At 50.2% G+C, this 19,539-nt stretch overlaps 1 protein-coding gene across 1 annotated transcript in view; it reads right to left on the reverse strand.

Moving 5' to 3' along the window:
* Window positions 1–1,926: 1,926 nt before the first annotated feature.
* The window catches only part of LOC131746811 (heparan sulfate glucosamine 3-O-sulfotransferase 3B1), a 40,434-nt gene continuing 22,821 nt past the window's right edge, over window positions 1,927–19,539 (reverse strand). Inside the window, exon 2 of the mRNA XM_059048521.2 lies at window positions 1,927–5,671. Coding sequence (XP_058904504.1) covers window positions 5,053–5,671 — 619 coding nt within the window. The 3' untranslated portion in view covers window positions 1,927–5,052. The remainder of the gene's footprint in view (window positions 5,672–19,539) is intronic.

A 19,539-nucleotide genomic window follows, 5' to 3' on the forward strand; every position in this document is an offset into this window, starting at 1 on the left:
AGATTCGAACGTAATTGGTCTAAGGTGTGTTAGAGCTTCAGTAATTTTTAAGACCTCTCTCAGTCTCATTCGAGTATTTGCCCAAGCTTGAGAAATACTGCTCTAAACCGTGCCATCAGGTTAATGAGTAGATTTTAGGTCCATTTTATTACCTTCCTGTAGAAAAAGCAAAAAACGGATGCAATGAGGTGCAAAGTCAGGTCAGCTCTCAAGGCCCACGCATATATCACCTAGTGGCACGTTCCTAGGTTTGAAAGAGCAAGTTCTATGACCTGCAGCCTTTTGAAAACCAGGTGTTAACAGGAGACTTGTCTCTAGACTGACCAGCAGGAACCTTCCTATTGGGAGGGGAATTCTTTTCACTACCTTTCCGAAATGCTAGCCTGGACTCAATACCAAAAAGCTTGAGCAACCGTCTCCTCTTCGAGTCTCTTCCGGCTTTCGTGGAAAGATACACATCTCAGGCGAGCGCTAGTCTTCTACAGGAGTGACCTTTGCCGGGAGCAGTGGATAGCTCATGGCGAACGCGCCTTGAGTTACATATAACTAGAAATTGCTGGCGTCTCTTTGTTTTCACCGTATTTATGTTTTTTATTATTACCTCCTCTTTATGGCAAGAGATAATGGCTGTTTACCTAAAACTGTAATATGTTTCCTTTTTAAATTGAATAAAAGTTTCAGTTATATAAAATGAATTAAGTCCTAGACACCTACTATACACCACAGTGTCTACAGATAACAATACTATGTTGAATACTTAAAATTTTGCTGAGTGGGTGGATCTTGTGTAAAATCTTCTTACCACAAAAAAAGTAAATAAAAATGGTGGGAGGAAACTTTTGAAGGTGATGCGTACGTTTATGGCCTTGATGGTGGCATCGGTTTCATGGGTGTATAATTATTACCAAACTCATCCAGTGGTATACACTAAATATGTACACTTTTTGTATGCCAATCTCACCTCAATAAAGTGGTATATAAAAAAGAAAAAAAAAAAAGGGTTTCCCTGGTGGCGCAGTGGTTGAGAGTCCGCCTGCCGATGCAGGGGACGCGGGTTCGTGCCCCGGTCCGGGAAGATCCCACGTGCCGTGGAGCGGCTGGGCCCGTGAGCCATGGCCGCTGAGCCTGCGCGTCCGGAGCCTGTGCTCTGCAGCGGGAGAGGCCACAACAGTGAGAGGCCCGCGTACCGCAAAAAAAAAAAAAAAAAAAAAAAAAAAAAAGAAGTCAGAACTCTTGAGTTTGAGCCTTAATGTATCAATTTAGTGTCAGCTACTTTAAAACGCAACCAGAGGTGTGCCAAATGAAAATAAATCTCAACTGAAAATTGAAAAACAATTAGGTAAAAGAATGAATCGTATGGTATGTTTAAAGTAGTACATAATAATCCATCATGGTGCAGGTGGTGTGCTATGTCAAGAGAAAACAGATACGGAAATGCCCTCTTGTCCAAACCCTTTTCCACTCCGTCCCAACGACAAGGAACTCCAAATGACTGACGTGAGAACACACTGAAAATGTGAGAAGGGAATGCTACCTTTCCCCAAATCACCCAGGCAACAGTGCCCTGCTACATGGCACCCATAGTGTGACACATGCCCACGCATGACAGCCCCTCACACCCACCCTTGGCCAGACCCCGAGGCACTGAAGTTGTAGCACGTGGTGTTCTTGGGGTCCCATGGACAGTCTCCAGAGGGCAGGAGACCGCTCACCGATCTGGCAGGCTTCAGAGTCATTTACAAAAAATCCACCCCAAATACTTGCAGACTATTTGGATTTTGGATCAAATCTTTTAAAATACGAAAGATCGGCAGCCTTTGGAACACCTTTGTGTGTGTGTTGCACGCGTGTGATTAGTTATTCAATCAGATACCATCTCCTTGGCCATCCACAACATATAATAAAACACAGAATTACCCACAAGTTGGTAAAATATATTTTATTTGTTCATAAAAAGAAATAGTACGAATTACCAGAATTTCATTTTCCTAGAAACATCTTTCTCTGTGTAAAATTAATGTGTGTTATACATAGGACAAAATACTTGATTAATTTTTTTTTTCTTTTTGTACATATTGGTTATTCTAACATCCAGGTTATAGAGGACACACTGCTACAATCTGCAGTATTCCAGATGCCTGGGCTGAATGAAACTCAGTCATAAATTAATGTTACAAAAGTGAAAAAAAAAAAATCTAACCACACCTTGAAGTTTTACTGACCATCTTTCTTGATCAACTGAAAAGAAGAAGGACATTGACTTCCATGTCAGCATTTCAGACACTACGTGTTTCTAGTTTAGCGGAACCTTCCATTTTCCCTTCTCATGAAAATATCCTGGTAGGATCTGAAACTGTGTTTCTCCAAAGGCCTATAAGGTACCTGTCACTCGAAATGACTTCGTAGGAGGATCCCATGAAGAAGACGACTTCTCTCCCTTCAACTTCCGATGACACGCTTATGATGCAGTTACTACACCCAAACACCCTTCCAGGTACCACTTACCAAGTACGAACACCTCAAAGACAGCGTGGGCTCGACAGGAACAACAACCACCTCCAAATTTTTTGTTAACCTTTTTGTTTGTTTTTAAACAAACTGAGCGGCATAAAGTACCCCACGAATATCAGAGCTTTTCCTGTCATGCGGAAGAGAACCAAAACGTGTTAGGACAAATTGCCAAACCAGAAGTGGTGTTTGTCTTTTGGCGGCCAAAAGGTTAAGTCGTGGCCGTGCAGACGACTAGAACAGGAAGAAAGTCAAGGCCTAATTTTACGTACGGCCCAACTTCTCCAGGAGGAAGACACGTGGGCCCTGTAGTAAGTATCATGCGCTGGGGTGTAACCTTGGGGCCGATGCTGAGTCAGGAGCCGTCAGACTCCTCAGAAGAGATGCACAGGAAGTCAGATTTATTTGTCTTCCACAGAAAAACTTGCTCTGGTCCTTCAGTGCTAATTATCCACATCTGTTTGGATTCAAGGATTTGACCCAGAATAGAATCTTGACTCACTTCAGTGTTCATGACTAAATGACCCTCCTTCTCTCTGAGGATTTCCTGTTTCAGTTTTAAGGCAGGGAATAAACAACTTAATCGAAAATGGTCCCGCTTAGAAAGACAAGCAGGGACCTGGAGGGGAAGGAAAAGTTCACGTGCATTTCCCCACTGCTTTGTGGCAAACGCTTCTCTGAATTTTTTTGCAAGTTGACATCACACACCATGTCAGAGCACGAGAGTGGACAGAAAGCGGACAGGGCAGGATCAGGTGGCAGACGTGGGCTGGCTTTGACTTTAAGCGATGTTAGGCTGTAACGGAAAAGCAGTGTCCCCAGTTTTGTTTCTAACGAGCCTTCTGATTGGAGACATGCACGATCAATTAGCACCCTTATGAAGATGTCTTTGACACCCAAGCAGCAAGAGGGGAAGAGCCATGCCGTGATTATGGGCATCCCCCTAAGTGCAGGTTCTACACGGCTTGGTAGAGGCAGTAACAAAGCTATGAAATGCACACGGCGTCTCAGGGGTGCACAGAGCTCCCGCCTCCACGGCTCCGTGCCCGCCCTCCTACACCTTAGCTTTGCAGCAAAGCACGAACTAGCTACGTCGGAGCTAAAACCTGTGGGCAAAGGCAGACCAGATGGTCAATAAGACATCCCTTAAAGACCAGTGTTTTTTTTTTTTTTTACTGGCGAGCGAGTTAGCCCATAGAACATACCAAAGTGTCCTTTGTAAATATCACAACCCGACCATTTTGACACTATCTTCCCATATATTCCTTAGTGAAAGTGTAACACAAATGACAATTCTCTGATATTGCTATACGCTTACCCGACTGCCACTAGCTGGTCATCACAAATGACCCCTCCACTGCCCCCCTCCACGAAGAGGTAGGGGGGAGCCTTCCGCATCAGCAGCAACAGTGCTGGCACCCCTTCTGCCAGGGCCTGGCTAAAACAAGAGGCAGCGGCACAGGCTCGAGCGCTTATGGGCGACACGGGCCAGCGTTCCCAGCCTCTTTTTACAAGAGCCTCTCCTGGTTCTCGCTGTTTGGCTGTTGGCTACAGACCGTGGTGTCTGAGATGAGCTAGGAAATTCCAGGGAGGGGAGTTCCAGACACCAAACAGGGGCTGGCTCTGCACCTAGTGGCACCTTGGTAGACTCAGGTGGCGTGGGAGGAACCTGACCCCTTCAGGTCTCGACACCCCGCACCCCTGGTTCGATCCGGTGGTTCTGCTAGCCTAGGGGATTCTTTGGTGTGTCAAAGCAGAGCCGTCTGCCTGGAGAACGGAACACGATGCACTCGCATGCACATGAGAAGGGATCGTCTTTATTTCTAAAGCAGCAGCTGAGCATCTCACACGCGGGACCTGCAGAAGTGGGGACTGGTATTTGCATACACTTCAAGCCGGTTATGGAACCAGGGACGGGGCAGAAGGTGAGGCAGGGGCATCCTTCGGAATCAAAAGGCAAAGTCAAGGGCCCTGACAGGCGGACTCTAAAAGGCCGTGGATGTCCCTGCCAAGGTAGTGATTTGCCCCGTGGGCGGAGAGGACTTGGTGGGGGGGGGAAACCTAGCGCTGTGGTTTGGAGTCTCCGCCCTTGGACGTGTCAGCACGTCGGCGGGGAAGCTGCTGTGTGAAGGTCTGGCAGCTCAGAGCCCCCAGAGGTGCCCAGGCAGGAAGGGAGATGGAAGCTTCCGTATGAGGAGGTGGGCAAGCGTATCCAGACCGCGATCGAAGGCTGCATACCCGTAACAACAAAAATCTCCAGTTGTGCTTTTCTTCTTTTTAAATACAATGGGTAGAAAGAAAGAAAAAAACAAAGGGAAGCACCGTCCATTGTGAAGACAAGGAGAAAATATCAGAAACACTTTGGAATGTTAACAGATTATGTGACTCTCTAAAGAGCGTGGCTAGGCAGCTTAGTGAATTAATCGCTTATGAATTAAAAATAAATTATTATAAAATAGATTTCTGTACATTTTACATACATATAATCTCTCTCAATATTTCCTAAGCCCCGGGTAGGGGAGGGGGTGGGGCGGGAGGGTCAGATCAGTCCCAGCCGAAGTCGTGGCCCGTCATCTGGTAGAACTTGCGGTTGAAGGGCCGGTAGAAGTCGCGCAGCCGCCGCAGGACGCGGCCGTCGATCTCGGGGTGGGGCCTGCCCTTGGTCTTGCCCAGGCAGTGAGGGCGGCCGCTGCCCTCGGCCTTCTTGAGGCAGGGGAAGCCCTTGGTCTGGTTGAAGTAGAAGTGCTTGTCGGAGATGATGCGCTTGAGGCCCAGGAAGTCCTGCACGCGGCCCAGCTCGCCGGCCGGGTCGCGCACCAGCCGCTCGCCGCTCACGAAGAGCAGCTGGCGGGCGGGGAAGTGGCGCAGCCAGCGCTGCAGGTGCTCGGCGTACAGGCCGATCTGGATGGCGCTCCACGCGCGGTCCACGAGGCCCGCCGTCCGGTTCCTGAAGGCCAGGCTCTCGAAGCTGGGGATGTCGGGCCGCTTGGACAGCGTCTGCGTGTAGTCCGACACGGCCCTGGTCACCGGGTCCCGCACCACCACCAGGAGCTTGGTGTCCTTGGACATGGCCGAGATGCGCGCGGGCGCCTCGCGCGTCACGAAGTAGCTGGGCGTCTTCTCCATGGTGATCTGCCCCTCCAGGGTCCTCGGCATCAGGTCCCTGGGCGGAGCAGAGAGGCACGTTAGAGCCTGAAAACCCGCGTGCCTTCCCAGGACGGGGGGGGGGCTCTTCTAGACCCGGAGCCGGAGTTGAGATACCAACTGCTCCCCTTACTAGATGTGTGACCGTGATCGCGGAGAGGTCGCCCGGACGCAAGGCTGTGCACCCCTGGTTCCTCGCGGATGTACTTAATGGGAAGTAATAACGCTACCGATCTCCTACGGTCGTTGTGACGATTAAGCATATTAATATACCTCAACAGCTTAGTAAAGTGCCTGGCACAGGCAGGGAGACTTGTATGATATCTTTCTTAGCATACTTTAAACGTAACTACGTAGGCAACACTGCTATAGCCTACAGGAAAGACAGGACATGATATTTGGACCAAAAGGCAGTCCTGTGTGGTGATTATTAGCACAGGAATCAATGATGTGAGACTGCGTCTGATTTGCTCCCTGAGTTTCAGCATCCGAATGTGTGAGACGGGAATGGCTTCCACCCACTGCTTTCGGTTGTTGCAGGGTTTGTAAGATGGAAGCATTTAGCTTAACGTTCAAGCACTGTGGGCTTGGACATCAGACCGCCTGGGTTCGAATCCCAGTTCGGTCACTTATAAGCTGTCTCATTTTCAGCAACTCACTTTCTGGCCTTCTCTCCTCAGCTGTAAGAATAAAGATGATAAATACCACAGCCTTATGGGAGTTGAATGAGGGATTAAGACAATTAATGATCATCATATGCCTTGAATGCGCCTGGCATGCGGTATGTATTCGATATTCACTAGCTGCGGCTACTCCTCCGTTGTTATGATCATTATGGCCGTGCTCGGTGCACCGTTGGTGGCACACGGGGGGACCATGCTGCGCACGCGTGTGTACACGTTGGCGTGTACATCAGAAGGAGGCGGGCTACCTAAGCGGACACGAAGTAGTGGTCACAGATGTACAATCTTCCATTGGCTATGGGGTAGAGATTTCTGATTGATTGCAGCCTGATTTCCCAGGAATTGGAAAAAAGACAATTTCCACCTCGTTTCTGACCAAATATTTACCTCTCAGTAGGACACTCTGAACTTCCAGCTTCAAACCATCCCTAATCTACTGAGACCAAAATCCCTCTAGGGAGACATTTATAGAAATGGCGACATAAAGTCTATTGCAAGAGGCGGGAAGGGCAACGGGCCCCTCCTTCTTAGCAAGTTAGAGGAAGCAGGCCTCTCCCCGAAGGGCTGCCTTGCAGCCCTGCAGCTGCCCCCGGCTTAAGCTAAAGCGGGATTGACCCACTTTGCCGATTAACCACTTAGACGAACGTAGCCGTGTCATCAGGCTCACGTGATGAGGACTAAAGAGGGGCCCGGCTCTCAACTTATTTTGCATTTCACTCAAAAGCAGCCCGGGCCTCCCTGGTGGCGCAGTGGTTGGGAGTCCACCTGCCGATGCGGGGGACGCCCGGGAGGATCCCACGTGCCGCGGAGTGGCTGGGCCCGTGAGCCGTGGCCGCTGCGCCTGCGCGTCCAGAGCCTGTGCTCCGCAACGGGAGAGGCCGCAACAGTGAGAGGCCCGCGTACCGCAAAAAAAAAAAAAAAAAAAAAGCAGGTCGAGTTCGATCAAGTCCAAGTTGTTTCCAGTGTTCAGCCATTTGTACCTAGACTGAATCTACAAGAAAGGGTTTAATATTCAGAATCCGAGTGCTACACCGCTATGCCTGAAGGAGACCCAACCCGCCAAGTGCTCCAGGGCCAGGGGAGACGGAGCGGGTTTGGGGTCTGTCCTCCGAGGGTCCGTCTGACCTGGCGTGGGCGCTGAAGTCCAGCGTCCGGTCTGAGTCTCAGCACCCCTCACCTGTTCATGCCTCAGTTTTCTCACTTCATCTGTGAGAAAAAGGATAAGGCCCGCCACCCAGGGTTTCTGGGAGGGCTGTGGCACTGCTTTGGGACCAAGCCTGGGTGCCCAGGAAATGCTGTCAATTCCCTTCTGTTGACAGCGTCCGGGAAAGGGTGTAGGGAAGCAAGGTCTGCACACGGAGACTGGTCTCTCCCTCGGATCTACCCCACAGAGGGGCCATGGGGGCGGCCCCCGGGAGCAGTAAAGCTGCAGGAACAGCGGACACGGCTCTCAGCCTGCCTGGGTTCCGGAACCATCTCTGAACTTTTGCTGCCTGCGTCCCCTCGACGTCCTGAAACAAGGGCCTGGTGGTCATGGGACAAAATGGCCAAATAAGAAAGCACGTACCAGGACTCGCAGAAAAGGAATGGGAAACCCTCCGCGTCCTCCGGTCCAGCGGCACAGCCTCCTCGGCCATGAATAAAGGATCCGTGAGCGTGGGCAGGTTCTTGGGTTGGACCAGCCACCGGTCACCCTCGCCCCCCGGGCGTACCAGCTCCAAGGGACCCCGTCTCCCCACGATGGTCCAGAGCTGGCACACACATGTCGGAAAGCACTCAGACTTTCTCTGGTTATCAAATAACAGCCGGGGGACTTGCTGACGCCAAGCCTCAGCCCCCGACCACTGCAGGCTCCATGGTCGCTCTCCTCGGGGCGTACTTGGTGCAGACACCACGGGGCTGATGGGTGAGCGCGGCCACGGGGTTCTCTGTCATTTCGGCGGGTGCCTTCTGAACGCTTCTGCTGGTTTCCGGGGGCACTTCCGTGGCGGGGGGGGGGAGCAGAATATGCCACCCGAAATATGTCTCTTTGGCATAAGGGTTATTTTAGGCTGATTATTTTTAAGAAACAGCAGACGTAGAAAAGCTCTGAAAACCAGTCAAAGTTACCCTTTAGTAAGAGAAATGTACATTTATAAGGGAAATGTAAGAGCGTCTTCCTCTGTGTACCAGGAAGAGAAGAACAGGTACATCTCTAGAAACTCATATCCATGGAGTTAAATCTGCCTAACAACTGTACCCTCATCTACCGGGCTTTTCCCCACCACCTCCCAGAACTGGCCTCCGCCCTCCAAAATCTTGTTTGGTCTTCAGCTGCAGATGGTGTTTAACATGGCCGCTTGGGCCATTTCTAAGAGTTGCTCACGTTTCCCGGGTCTCTCCCACATACACAGGAGGTACACATGTTATTACACTTGTTTGTTCTTCTGTGTTGACTGTCTTTTATTACAGGGAGTGAGGGGCCTCAGCTCTAGAGGGGTGGAGGGAAAACTATTCTTCCTCCCCTGCCCAGGCCCTGGGCTCAGACAGAGCTCGGCATCTCCCCAGCACAGCCCTGTGGGTCCATCCAGTGGGGAACACAGCACGGCCCGAGAAGTGTGAGGAGAGCTCCTGGCAGAGCCTTCCGGGCAGTTACAGGCAAGTCACCTTTCTCGCCTTATCCGCTCTTCTCCCACCGCAGCCACCGAGCCCCGGAGCAAAGCCCTCGCCGATCACTTCTCCGGCCCAGCTTCCGCCCGCCCGCCCTTCACTGGCCGGGCTCTCCTGGCCCAACACTCAGGACCTCTCAGAGCAGTGCAGTGGCTCGGAGCAGAAAGGGCGTGGCCGAGGGTGACCCCCTCACGTGGACCCTGCGCGCCCACCCCTCCAGAGGCGGCTCCAGCCCCAGGCTGGCCTCCTGAGCCGGCAGGGAGCTGCGGCTTAACCGAGCAGCTCGCCAGGAAAGCCAGTTTCCCAAACTCCGGGGCTTCCAGACAAACTCTCACACACACCATCTGACCTAGCCCCTCGCACCAGCCTTTGAGGAGGCGCTGCCAGGCCCCAACTTACTGAGGAAGGAGCTGGGGCTGACGCCGAGGGTCACCGGCCTCCGGGCCGAGAGCTGAGACCCAGAGCCAGGTCCTCTGACGGCCCTGATCACAACCGCGGCCCCAGCCTTCTTTGTTTCTCTTACTGTGATGAAATTTACAAAGAGCCACACACCTGTCCCCTCTCTAAAGAGATAACCTGTATTTTTTCTTCTCATTCAGAGATTAGCATCTTTTTTTTTTTTTTTAAATTCACGGCCTCTCACCGCTGTGGCCTCTCCCGTTGCGGAGCACGGGCTCCGGACGCGCAGGCGCAGCGGCCACAGCTCACGGGCCCAGCCGCTCCGCGGCACGTGGGATCTTCCCGGACCGGGGCACGAACCCGCGTCCCCTGCATCGGCAGGCGGACTCTCAACCGCTGCGCCACCGGGGAAGCCCCCAGAGATTAGCATCTTAATAATAGGTATTCCAGGGCCAGAATCACACGACTACCATCACGATTGTTCAAAGAGCAGTCAGATTTGGAAACAATGGATATCTCAGGGTAACACTGCATAGGAAGGGGCCGGGAGGTCAGGACGGAGGTGGCAGCAGTTCAGCCCCCATCTCCCCTCCTCCACCACGTGGGCGGGAAGGGACACCTCTTCAACACCCGGCACGTCCCCCATGGGTGCTCGTGAAGACAGCGGGGGGGGGGGGTGCAAGTCTCAAGAAGACGCATGCTCACACGCAGCAGACGCTTCCCCTGGGACAAGCCGAGGAGACACCGAGCAGAGGTGTCCGGTGATGCTCACGACATTCAGGCCCGGGGATGACCAGCCCGGTGACCTTCCGGGAGCAGCAGGGCCCCCACGGAGCTGGGCCACGGAGCAGGAACGTGGGAAACTGGTGGGTTTGCAGGGGGCGTTTCAGGCTTTCAACGTGTTTCATGAAATTCACAGGACAGTGAAGTGCCTGTCAGTGGCCACCAGATTCACGCTGGATGCCAAGGGTGCCAGGAATTGGACGCCTGGGCCCAGCCCCAGACCCACCAAATCAGGCCCGTGGGGGTGGGGTCCCATCCCAGGAGTCTCTCCCACGACGCCCACCTGCAGCCAGACCGGAAATCGTCCCCTGGGGCACCTGTGGACCTGGCAGCTGCCGTGCACTTCAGCCACTTAATTCTGCGGAGGCCATGTGCACCTACTGGGGGTGTTGGGTGGGGACAGAGACCCCCATGGTGAAAAAAAATCGAGAAAATACTGTGAACAGAACAAAAGTTGTTCCGCTAATCCAAGGCAGGATTTGAGTCACGCCCAGCCCCTGAGAATTCAAACAACAACAGAGCAGCCAGGAGAGACCTGTACACACAGAAGAATCAGGATTTCTAGGAAGGTGACACCTCTCCTCCCCACCCCCTGGAAACAACTAAATAAATAAACCTCCACAGTCCGAAATCCACGTGGGGCATAAGGATGCCCCCCCCCTTTTTTTGGAGCAGCTGGTAAACCCGCAAGTATCAGCAGCAAAACTCAAAAACATTGGGATCCCCAGAGATGCAGGGAGAGGTGGGGCTGAACAGGTAGAGCACAGAAGATTTTTAGGGCGCTGAAAACACCGAGTGACACCGTCATGACGGATACACGTGTCATTGTGCGTTTATCAAGCCCACAGAACAGACATCTCCAAGGGTGGGCCCTGCTGTAAACTATGGACTTGGGGCGATGATGACTGATGTCTCGGTGTAAGCTCGTCGCAACCAGGGGACCACTCTGATGGGGGGGGCAGGAGGCCTATGGGAATGTGGTTGAACCCCAAATTCATGCTCCGGTGCTCGGGTTCTGGGACTTTGAGCTTTCTGCTTGATTTTGCGGCGACCCTAAAACTGCTCTAAAAAAATAAATAAATAAAATCTGCTTAAAAAAAAAAAAAACCCGGCAACCCCGAACAACCCTGAGATCCCATCTCTCCTTGGCCTCCTGTCTGTCCGTGAAGCATGGCTTCCTCCTCGGGAAGAATGGGGTCGCACACCCTCGCACCCTCAGCCCGGGCCTCAAGCGCAGGCGCAGCTCGCTCAGCGGGACCCTTTCCTGACCCTCCCCTTCCTCTGCGGCTCCCGTCGAGGGCTCTCCCTGGGATGCTGGGAGCACGGCACCCGTGCCTTCGTCACCTGTGACCACTCAGGAAGAAAGAAGACCCTTTCCTCCCAGGGAACACTGAGGGCTGTCAAAGGTAGCACAGCTTAACCCGTGGCAGGCGGGATCACGGACTAAACAGCCAATGTCCTGCCTTGAAAATACATGCCAGAAAAACTCAGAAAATGAACAGAAAATAACAAGGCTTCTTTGCCGAAAGGGTGCCCTTGGGTTACTGGGATCTGGCTGCTCGGCTGCCCAAGCCCCTCCCTCATCCTTGCCTCGTCCAGAGGCCTGGCCATGCTGCCTGGTCCCCAGGGGAGGCAGTTAGGCTGAGCTTAGCTGAGTGCGAGGGCACATGTCCCCAGAAGCTGGCGGGTGCTCTGGAGTCCCCAGGGACATTCGAGACCTAATCAGAGGGGTTTCTGTAGCGACAAGCGTGCGGGAAGCTGGTGTCTGTCACCTTTTCTGGAGGCGGTTGTACTCGGCACGACAGCACGAGGCCGCCCGCCTGTCACCTTTTCTGGAGGCCCATCTACCGGCCCCCAACACCCTCCTCAACTCTTCCCCGGGGCGGTGCCTTTCTACCTGGTGACCTTATAAATTACAGTGGACTTCGGGGGGAGGTGGGGGCAAAGACAAAGGTCCAGCCTTGTAGCTTCCATCCCGGCCGAAAGATGAGACACCCAGGGATGAGAAAGGAACTCTTCCTGTAAACTTGACTGCGGACAAGGAGACACCGGCGGCTCCTGAGACTTGTAACTCGAGCTGTAAGTTGTAACCCTGGGAAGTTTCTTCTTTAAAGCAGTTTTCTTCCCAGGGGAGGAGTGGGGGTGGGGGGCGGAGGAAGATGTGGATCAGCTCAGCCCCTTCTTATCTGGAACCTTCTTCCTTTGTAGGGAGTCTCTGAGCCCACCGGATCGGAGCTCCCCTTCAAAGGGCCACATCTCCATAAATGATTATCTCCATTTGGCCGAGATGTTTGCATATCAAAGAACTCCTCTGGGAAGGTTTCAAATAATTTAAAATGAAATTGTAAATAGTCTGTTGCTCTCCGGGTCTCTCTGGGCCCCAGGAGCAGCCGGGCTCCCGGAAGTGATGTCATTATTCATTATAAAGTTTACTGGGTCTTTTTACTTTCTTTCTTCTTCTTTTTTTCTCTTTTTTTAAGGTAATGGGTAGGAAAGAAGAAAAATAACAAAGGATGGACTCCCCCGGTTCTCCTCCTTGGCCAACCCTCTCTCCTTTCTCCCCTCCCAGCCCCCAACCCCACTGCAAGGATTTGGCCTCTATTGTCCTAGAATTTCAATACTGCTCAGAAAATGAAAAGCCTTTGAATGCCATAAGGGGGTGGGGCTCAAAAGAGCATCTCAGTCCTCTGGGTCAACTCAAGATTCCTTTCATTTCGGCAGAGTCCTCTGTTATAGACCCTGCTTCACAAAGGCCTGAGTTCCTGTTCCTGGAGGGGGCTGGGGGGCTGGGGGGGGTGGAGGGAGGGTTTCAATTAAAAGCTAATAGCCTTTTGTGTCTGCGCTCTGCGGGGCGTTGCTCATGTTTATTGGACCTCACTGGGTGCGGGTACAAATCATGTGAAATCAGAGTAATCTGTGTCCCGTTTCCTGGAAAAAAAAAAAAAAAGAAAAAAAAAATGTTTTTCATCAATAGAAAGAAAGAAAAGAAGTTTTCTGGGAAGTACACTCTCTCGAAAGTAAAATCAGCCCTGCCACTGGGCGGAGGCTGGGTAGAGCAGAGGACCCAGAGAGGGGCGAGGAGGGCACCAGGTGCAGAGGCGGAAGGCTGCCGCTGAAGCAGTTCTGCTCTTTCCTGCTTTGGCAGATTCTTCTCTGTGTAGACCTGACCTGCTCATCAGAGATGAACTCTGATCAGCGCGGGCTTCCCGTCTGGAACCGGCTCCTTTTCCCTGGGGCGGTGGGAGCCCCAGCTCTGCCTGGGTTACCTCCCAGGCAACAAAGGGCCAGCCGTCAGGCTGTGACACTGGCTGGTATGTGTCACAGGCTCCGGTAAACCCTCTCCCAGCTCCCTGCTTCATTCCAAGAAAGGCTGCCTGGCCTGTGCCAAGGCAACGAGGTGCGAATGTTTGTAAACAGGCCCTTAACTCCAGAGCTCCTGAGCCGTTCCACAGGCCCCTCAACACAGCGTGGATGAAAATCACTTCCCCGCTAGGGAAGCGCCGCCCCCCTGCCCCCCCGCTTCTCCCAGGGCAAGGGGAGGGGACTTCCAGGCCAGAGAAAGCCTAGTGGGCACTGGGCAGGGCTCTGGTTCCTGCCCTGCCATTGACAAGAGCCTTAGACCTCAGACGAGGCACCCAAAGCTTTGGGCTCAGTTTCCTGTGTATAAAAATTAATGGATTGGGGGACTTCCCTGGTGGTGCAGTGGTAAAGAATCTGCCTTCCAATGCAGGGGACATGGGTTCGATCCTTGGTCGGGGAACTAAGTTCCCATGTGCCACGGGGCAACTGAGCCCATGCGCCACAACTACTAAGCTCTCACGCCTCAACTAGAGAGCCCGAGTGCCACAGACTACAGAGCCCATGCGCTCTGCAGCCCGCAACTAGAGAGACGCCCGCGCGCCGCAACAGAAGAGCCTGCATATCACAACTAAGACCCAATGCAGCCAAAAAATAAAAAATAATAAACAAAATGAATATTTTAAAAAAATAATGGATTGGTTTAAAAGGGTGTTCTTAGGCTCTAAAATTCTGTACGGGGACCCTTACAATCTCCATCTCTCCCTCCCCACCCTCATGCCACCCCCTCCTCCTCCAGCCAGCCATAGGTTGGCACAATTGGTAAAGGAGAACCTATATAAATATTCGATGACTGAATTGGTACAAAGTGTACTTCAAAGTGTACCTTGGGGGTACAGATCAACCCCAAGAGTGCAATTCAGGTGGAAGTCAATGTCAAGGGTATCCTAAAACTAGGCACTCACTCGCTAGGCAACCTGGTGCCTGATGGAATAGAAAGGAAAGTAGGGTTCAAGGTCAGGCTGTGTGTCTTCAGGCAAGTTGCCTAACATCTCTGAGCTGTCTCTCTGCATTTGTAAAATGGAGATATTTGTCCTGCTTTAAAAAAAAAAAGATGAGACTCAAATGTAGTTCATATGTGAATAAGCTCTTAAAGCAGCAAAACCCTTCCTATGGATAAGGTGGAATGAACCCCACTTATGTCCCCTCTTCATTATCTCCTTTGACTTATGGCCCTAAATAGTAGGGATATTTCTAGGGAAATATTGCTAAGGAAAAAGAAATTCCACATTGGTTCTTAAATTCAAACAAAGTCTCCTGTAAAACAAATATTTGAAAGAGTCTCCCTTTCCTGAAATTCTTCACTTGTGCTAGGAAGGATCCCAAGTTTGGACCTTCCTTCTTAGTTCCCTGGTAGGACCTTGGAGACCAAGAGAAACCAAACTCCCGTTCTTGGGTTGACATCGCTGAACGGATGTGATGTGATGATCCAAGCCAAAGAGGAGCAGGAAATGAGGCAGTCTTTCATATGAACACATCATACTTTGGAGGGTTCTTTCTCTCTCTCTCTCTTTCTTTGCTTCCTTCCTTCTTTCTCGCTTTCTTTCCTTCTCTCCTTCCTTCCTTCCTCCTTCTCTCTCTCTCTCTCTCTTTCTTTCTTACTTTCTTTCCATGGCAGAGAATGAGGTTTACATGAAGTAAAACAGCCCGTTTAGGGGCAGGGGTCCATCTCTGGCTGATGAAAAGAAACAACCCAACTGCTGAAACCAGATTCCCAGAATGAAGAGTTGATATAACCCATTACCTTCCTGCCTCCTGACTGCAGGGACAGTGGAGTGTGGGATGAGAGAGAAATCCCAGGCAGCCCTCGACTGAAGTCCAAGACAATGGCTCCATCCCTCTCCCTGCTCCCCTTCTACTTTACAAACAGAACTCCACTTTACGGTTATCAGTTGAAAAGTTGATATAAAGTATAAAGTAAATTAGGTCAATAAAAACCCCAGACGTAAGTCTGAGTTAAGCTAAACTGAAGGGAAAGGAGAGCAAATAAACTTCCCTTATCACAGGCTTTAAATAGCTCGAGAACATTTTAGAGAAGAAAAGAGGTACTTTCTAGAGAACATCCTTGGGAGTGTATAAACCTGGAGACACTGCTGACAAAGAAAAGCCTGCAGTTTCTTATTTGCACGCCGATAATCAGCAGCAATTATTTCTTCCCAGTTGGTCTGACCTAGTGCTTGAAGCTGATCGATCCGAAGGTGTCTAGAGAAAGGAAGTGACATGGCAAGGCCGATGGAAACTCTGAAGACACCCATCAGGACTTCCCTGGTGGCGCAGTGGTTAAGAATCCGCCTCCCAATGCAGGGGACACAGGTTCAAGCCCTGGTCCGGGAAGATCCCACATGCCGCGTAGCAACTAAACCCGTGCGCCACAACTACTGAAGCCCGCACGCCTAGAGCCCGTGCTCCGCGACAAGAGAAGCCGCCGCAATGAGAAGCCCACGCACCACAACGAAGAGTAGCCCCCGCTCGCCGCAACTAGAGAAAGCCCGTGTGCAGAAACAAGGACCCAACGCAGCCAAAATAAATAAATAAATAATAAATAAATAAAATTATAAAAAAAAATAAAATAAAGACATCCATCAAAGTGCTCTCTCTCTACCCTTTTGGGGATTCTCAGCTTGTGAAGTACGGAAGCTTTCCAGAGCCAGTTTTCAGGAGGAGAAAGTCGCATCCATTCATTATCACGGTCACTATTTTTTTTATAAAAACTCAGTGCATCTGTAACAGATTACTATATAAAGTCCAACTTGCTTGTGTGTTTCATGTCCAAAGATAGGACAGATGGAAAGTCTTGGAGGCTGAAGCTCTGCTCAAGTGTTCTGTATTAATTGAGCATGTCTCATCAAGATGGTTCAAATTCTATGAGAACTTCCTGATAGACGGTGAGTCTTAAAATTTCCAGCGATTCTTCTGTGCCTGAGACAAAGCACTCCCTCCCCCCACTCCACAACTCGCACAAGGGAACAAAACTGTAAGCGCCAGGGAGATCAAATAACCAAGTGGGTAGTGAGAGGACTGCTAAGAATTACTAGCAAGATTAGCCTTTTACCCTGCATTAGCCCCGGTGAAAAACTAACCTTGTAACTATTTGTAAGCCCTAATGACGATTTCTAAGAACAAAATGTTTGGTTGAATCTTAAGGCCCGCGCCATGTTTTGTTTTGTATTTATATGGATGGTGAATTGTAAAGATTTTTATCTTCAAAAGAAATACAAGAACAAAACCCAGCAAAACACCCAGCATAGGAAGCACTGGAAAATAATCTGCCGAATGAACCCATAAATGAATGAATGAAAGGAAATGAACTAGCAGTGCTTAAAGCTAATGACTAGAGGTCACAATGCAAATATGTAAAGAGAACTGGGGGCAACCTAGGATAATAAATTACCATTTGGGCCAGGTTTGAAAATGGTGACCATCTCAGGATCCCAATGTTCAAAGTAGTTAATTCTAGAGCAACATTTATGTATCATCCTACCCATTATATTATGGGACACAATTACATTACTAGGCTGTACACACAAAGAAGGTCTTGACCTTGAGTGCTAAGCTACAGCAAAGAACAAGTTCCTTATTTCACCTGTGGAACAGAAGCCAGCCACGAGCGCCTCTCACTTTCGGACTTTGGATGTACCACCTCTTGGGGCCGGTAATAAACCGCCTTCTCTCAAAATGATAAGGGGCTTCCCTGGCGGCGCAGTGGTTGGGAATCCGCCTGCCGATGCAGGGGACGCGGGTTCGTGATCCGGTCCGGGAGGATCCCACGTGCCGCGGAGCGGCTGGGCCCCTGAGCCGTGGCCGCTGCGCCTGCGCGTCCGGAGCCTGTGCTCCGCAGTGGGAGAGGCCGCAACAGTGAGAGGCCCGCGTACCGCAAAAAAAAAAAAAAAAAAAAAATAAGGAAAGAAAAAAAAATGATAAGTGGTCGCTGTTAACAACAGTAAGAAAAAAAAATGACTCTAATGAGCTGATGTCTATTCATTGTCATTTTACTTATTATTTTGCTTAAGTTATTAAAATTCATTTGCATTCATCAAATGATGGTGGGGTGAGATACCCCAAATGTCTCTCCCCTGGGTCTCAAAAAGAAAACAGACCAGGAATGTGGACGTAGTCTCTCTCATGGATGGTTAAGGAATCAGTGAAATGGCACGTAGCTATCATTCACGGGGATGATTCTTGTCCTCCAGGGGCTTACTGTGTATTTAGAGAGAAATTCCACATCCAGTAAGTTTGCCAATACATATTGCATTGAAATGTGGAAAAGAAGCACCCAGAAGTCCTGTCATTTGGGACATCTAAAGCTTCCTTGAGCTGGTCCCAAGGGCAGGTGGAAGTGAAGATATCAAGAACAAAAGATACCCGAGTGAAAGAACATAAGACAGTGACTGAAACATTGGGCTTGGACTGAAGTTTGTTTGTTTGTTTGTGGAACAGTGAGAAATAAGGCAAGAAAGATTGGAAAGCAGGCTGGAGCGGTTCCCTTTTCTACTCTGCTCAGCCCTCCACCCCTGCTTCCCTGACATCTTCCCAAAAGCCAAATCTAGAAACCTTCACAGCTTCTCACGATGCTGAACATGACATTCAAGCTCCCTGCCCAGGTGTCTCCCTGCTTTTTCCTAAGGACATGCTCTGTCCCCTACCTTCCTTTTTCACCCTTCACCCCAGCCATGGGCAAGCAGAGCCCTCCTCCTTCTAGTACACTCCTATGGCACTCATTCCTTCCCCAGGCTGCCCTAGCAATTCTGCTCCCCTCTTAGGACCACCACCCGCCCTGCAAATACACATATGCGTGTGCACGCGCACGCGCGCACACACACACACGCATAACCTTTCCCTAGCTGCTATTATAGACTTCGAGGGGGCTGAGGACTGGGCTCTGCCTTATTTGCACTGTAGCAAAAATATATGGCTCTTAGATGAATGAAGGGTAAATGAATAAACGAACAAATGCCAGACAGAATTTGGATTTGATCTCAGAGGCAATGAGAAGCCACATCAAACGTGGGAGGTGAGTGGCTTCAAGCCGTATCAGGGGTGGGGGAGACTGTGCTTCCCAGCAGCATATTTTAAAACAGATCTGGGCTTTTGGCTGACGATAAATTCCATGAGGCTACTGAGGGCTGACACAAGAAGATGTAAAGAAATGTGGAATAGGCAGAAAAGATTACTGGATATCTCCAGTGGAAGACTGTGCCGTGTATTATCTGGAGCTAGTCTTTTTATTGCCTTTGAGATATTCTGCAACTCTGTAAATTATAGGCGACAACACAGCAAGGCAATGTAAGTTTTGACCATAGGCATTCACATAAGTGCTTTCTGGTGGAACTTCTGTGGGTTTCCTTCTCCACCTCCCACGACATGGAAAAAGCCAGTTTCCACCTATTTGTAATTCATCTCAATGCTCCTTTATGTCAAGGAAACTTAAGTTCTTTTGACTTCTCCTTTGGACCAATGGTAACATCTGTCTGGTTCTCATTAATATTGGTTTGGCCAAAAAGTTCATTCCGTTTTTTCTGTAACATCGTATGGAAAAACCCGAACCAACTTTTTGGCCAACCCAATAATCAGTAAAATAAAATCCTTAACGTGATCATTAAAGAACTATAATCCTTAACATTATAACTGGGTGAGAGTCCTGATTTTACCTTTTGCTTTTAGAAAATTACCCTTTACCAAAAAGGCTGGACTAGCCATGTGCTTTTTAGGAGTGCTATCCAAAAGAAGATATGGTACGTAATAGACAATGGACTCAGCCATAAAAAAAGTCACTTGCAGCAACATGGATGGACCTAGAGATGATCATACTAAGTGAAGTGAGGCAGAAAGAGAGACAAATATCATATGATATCACTAATCTGTGGAATCTGAAATATGACACAAATGAACTTATCTACGAAACAGAAACAGACTCACAGACGTACAGAACAGATTTGTGGTTGCCAAGGGGGAGGGGGTGGGGGGGATGGAGTGGGAGGTCGGGATTAGCAGATGCAAACTACTATATATAGAATGG

The sequence above is a fragment of the Kogia breviceps genome, chromosome 19 (assembly GCF_026419965.1).
Source record: "Kogia breviceps isolate mKogBre1 chromosome 19, mKogBre1 haplotype 1, whole genome shotgun sequence".
Classification (NCBI taxonomy): Eukaryota; Metazoa; Chordata; class Mammalia; order Artiodactyla; family Physeteridae; genus Kogia; species Kogia breviceps.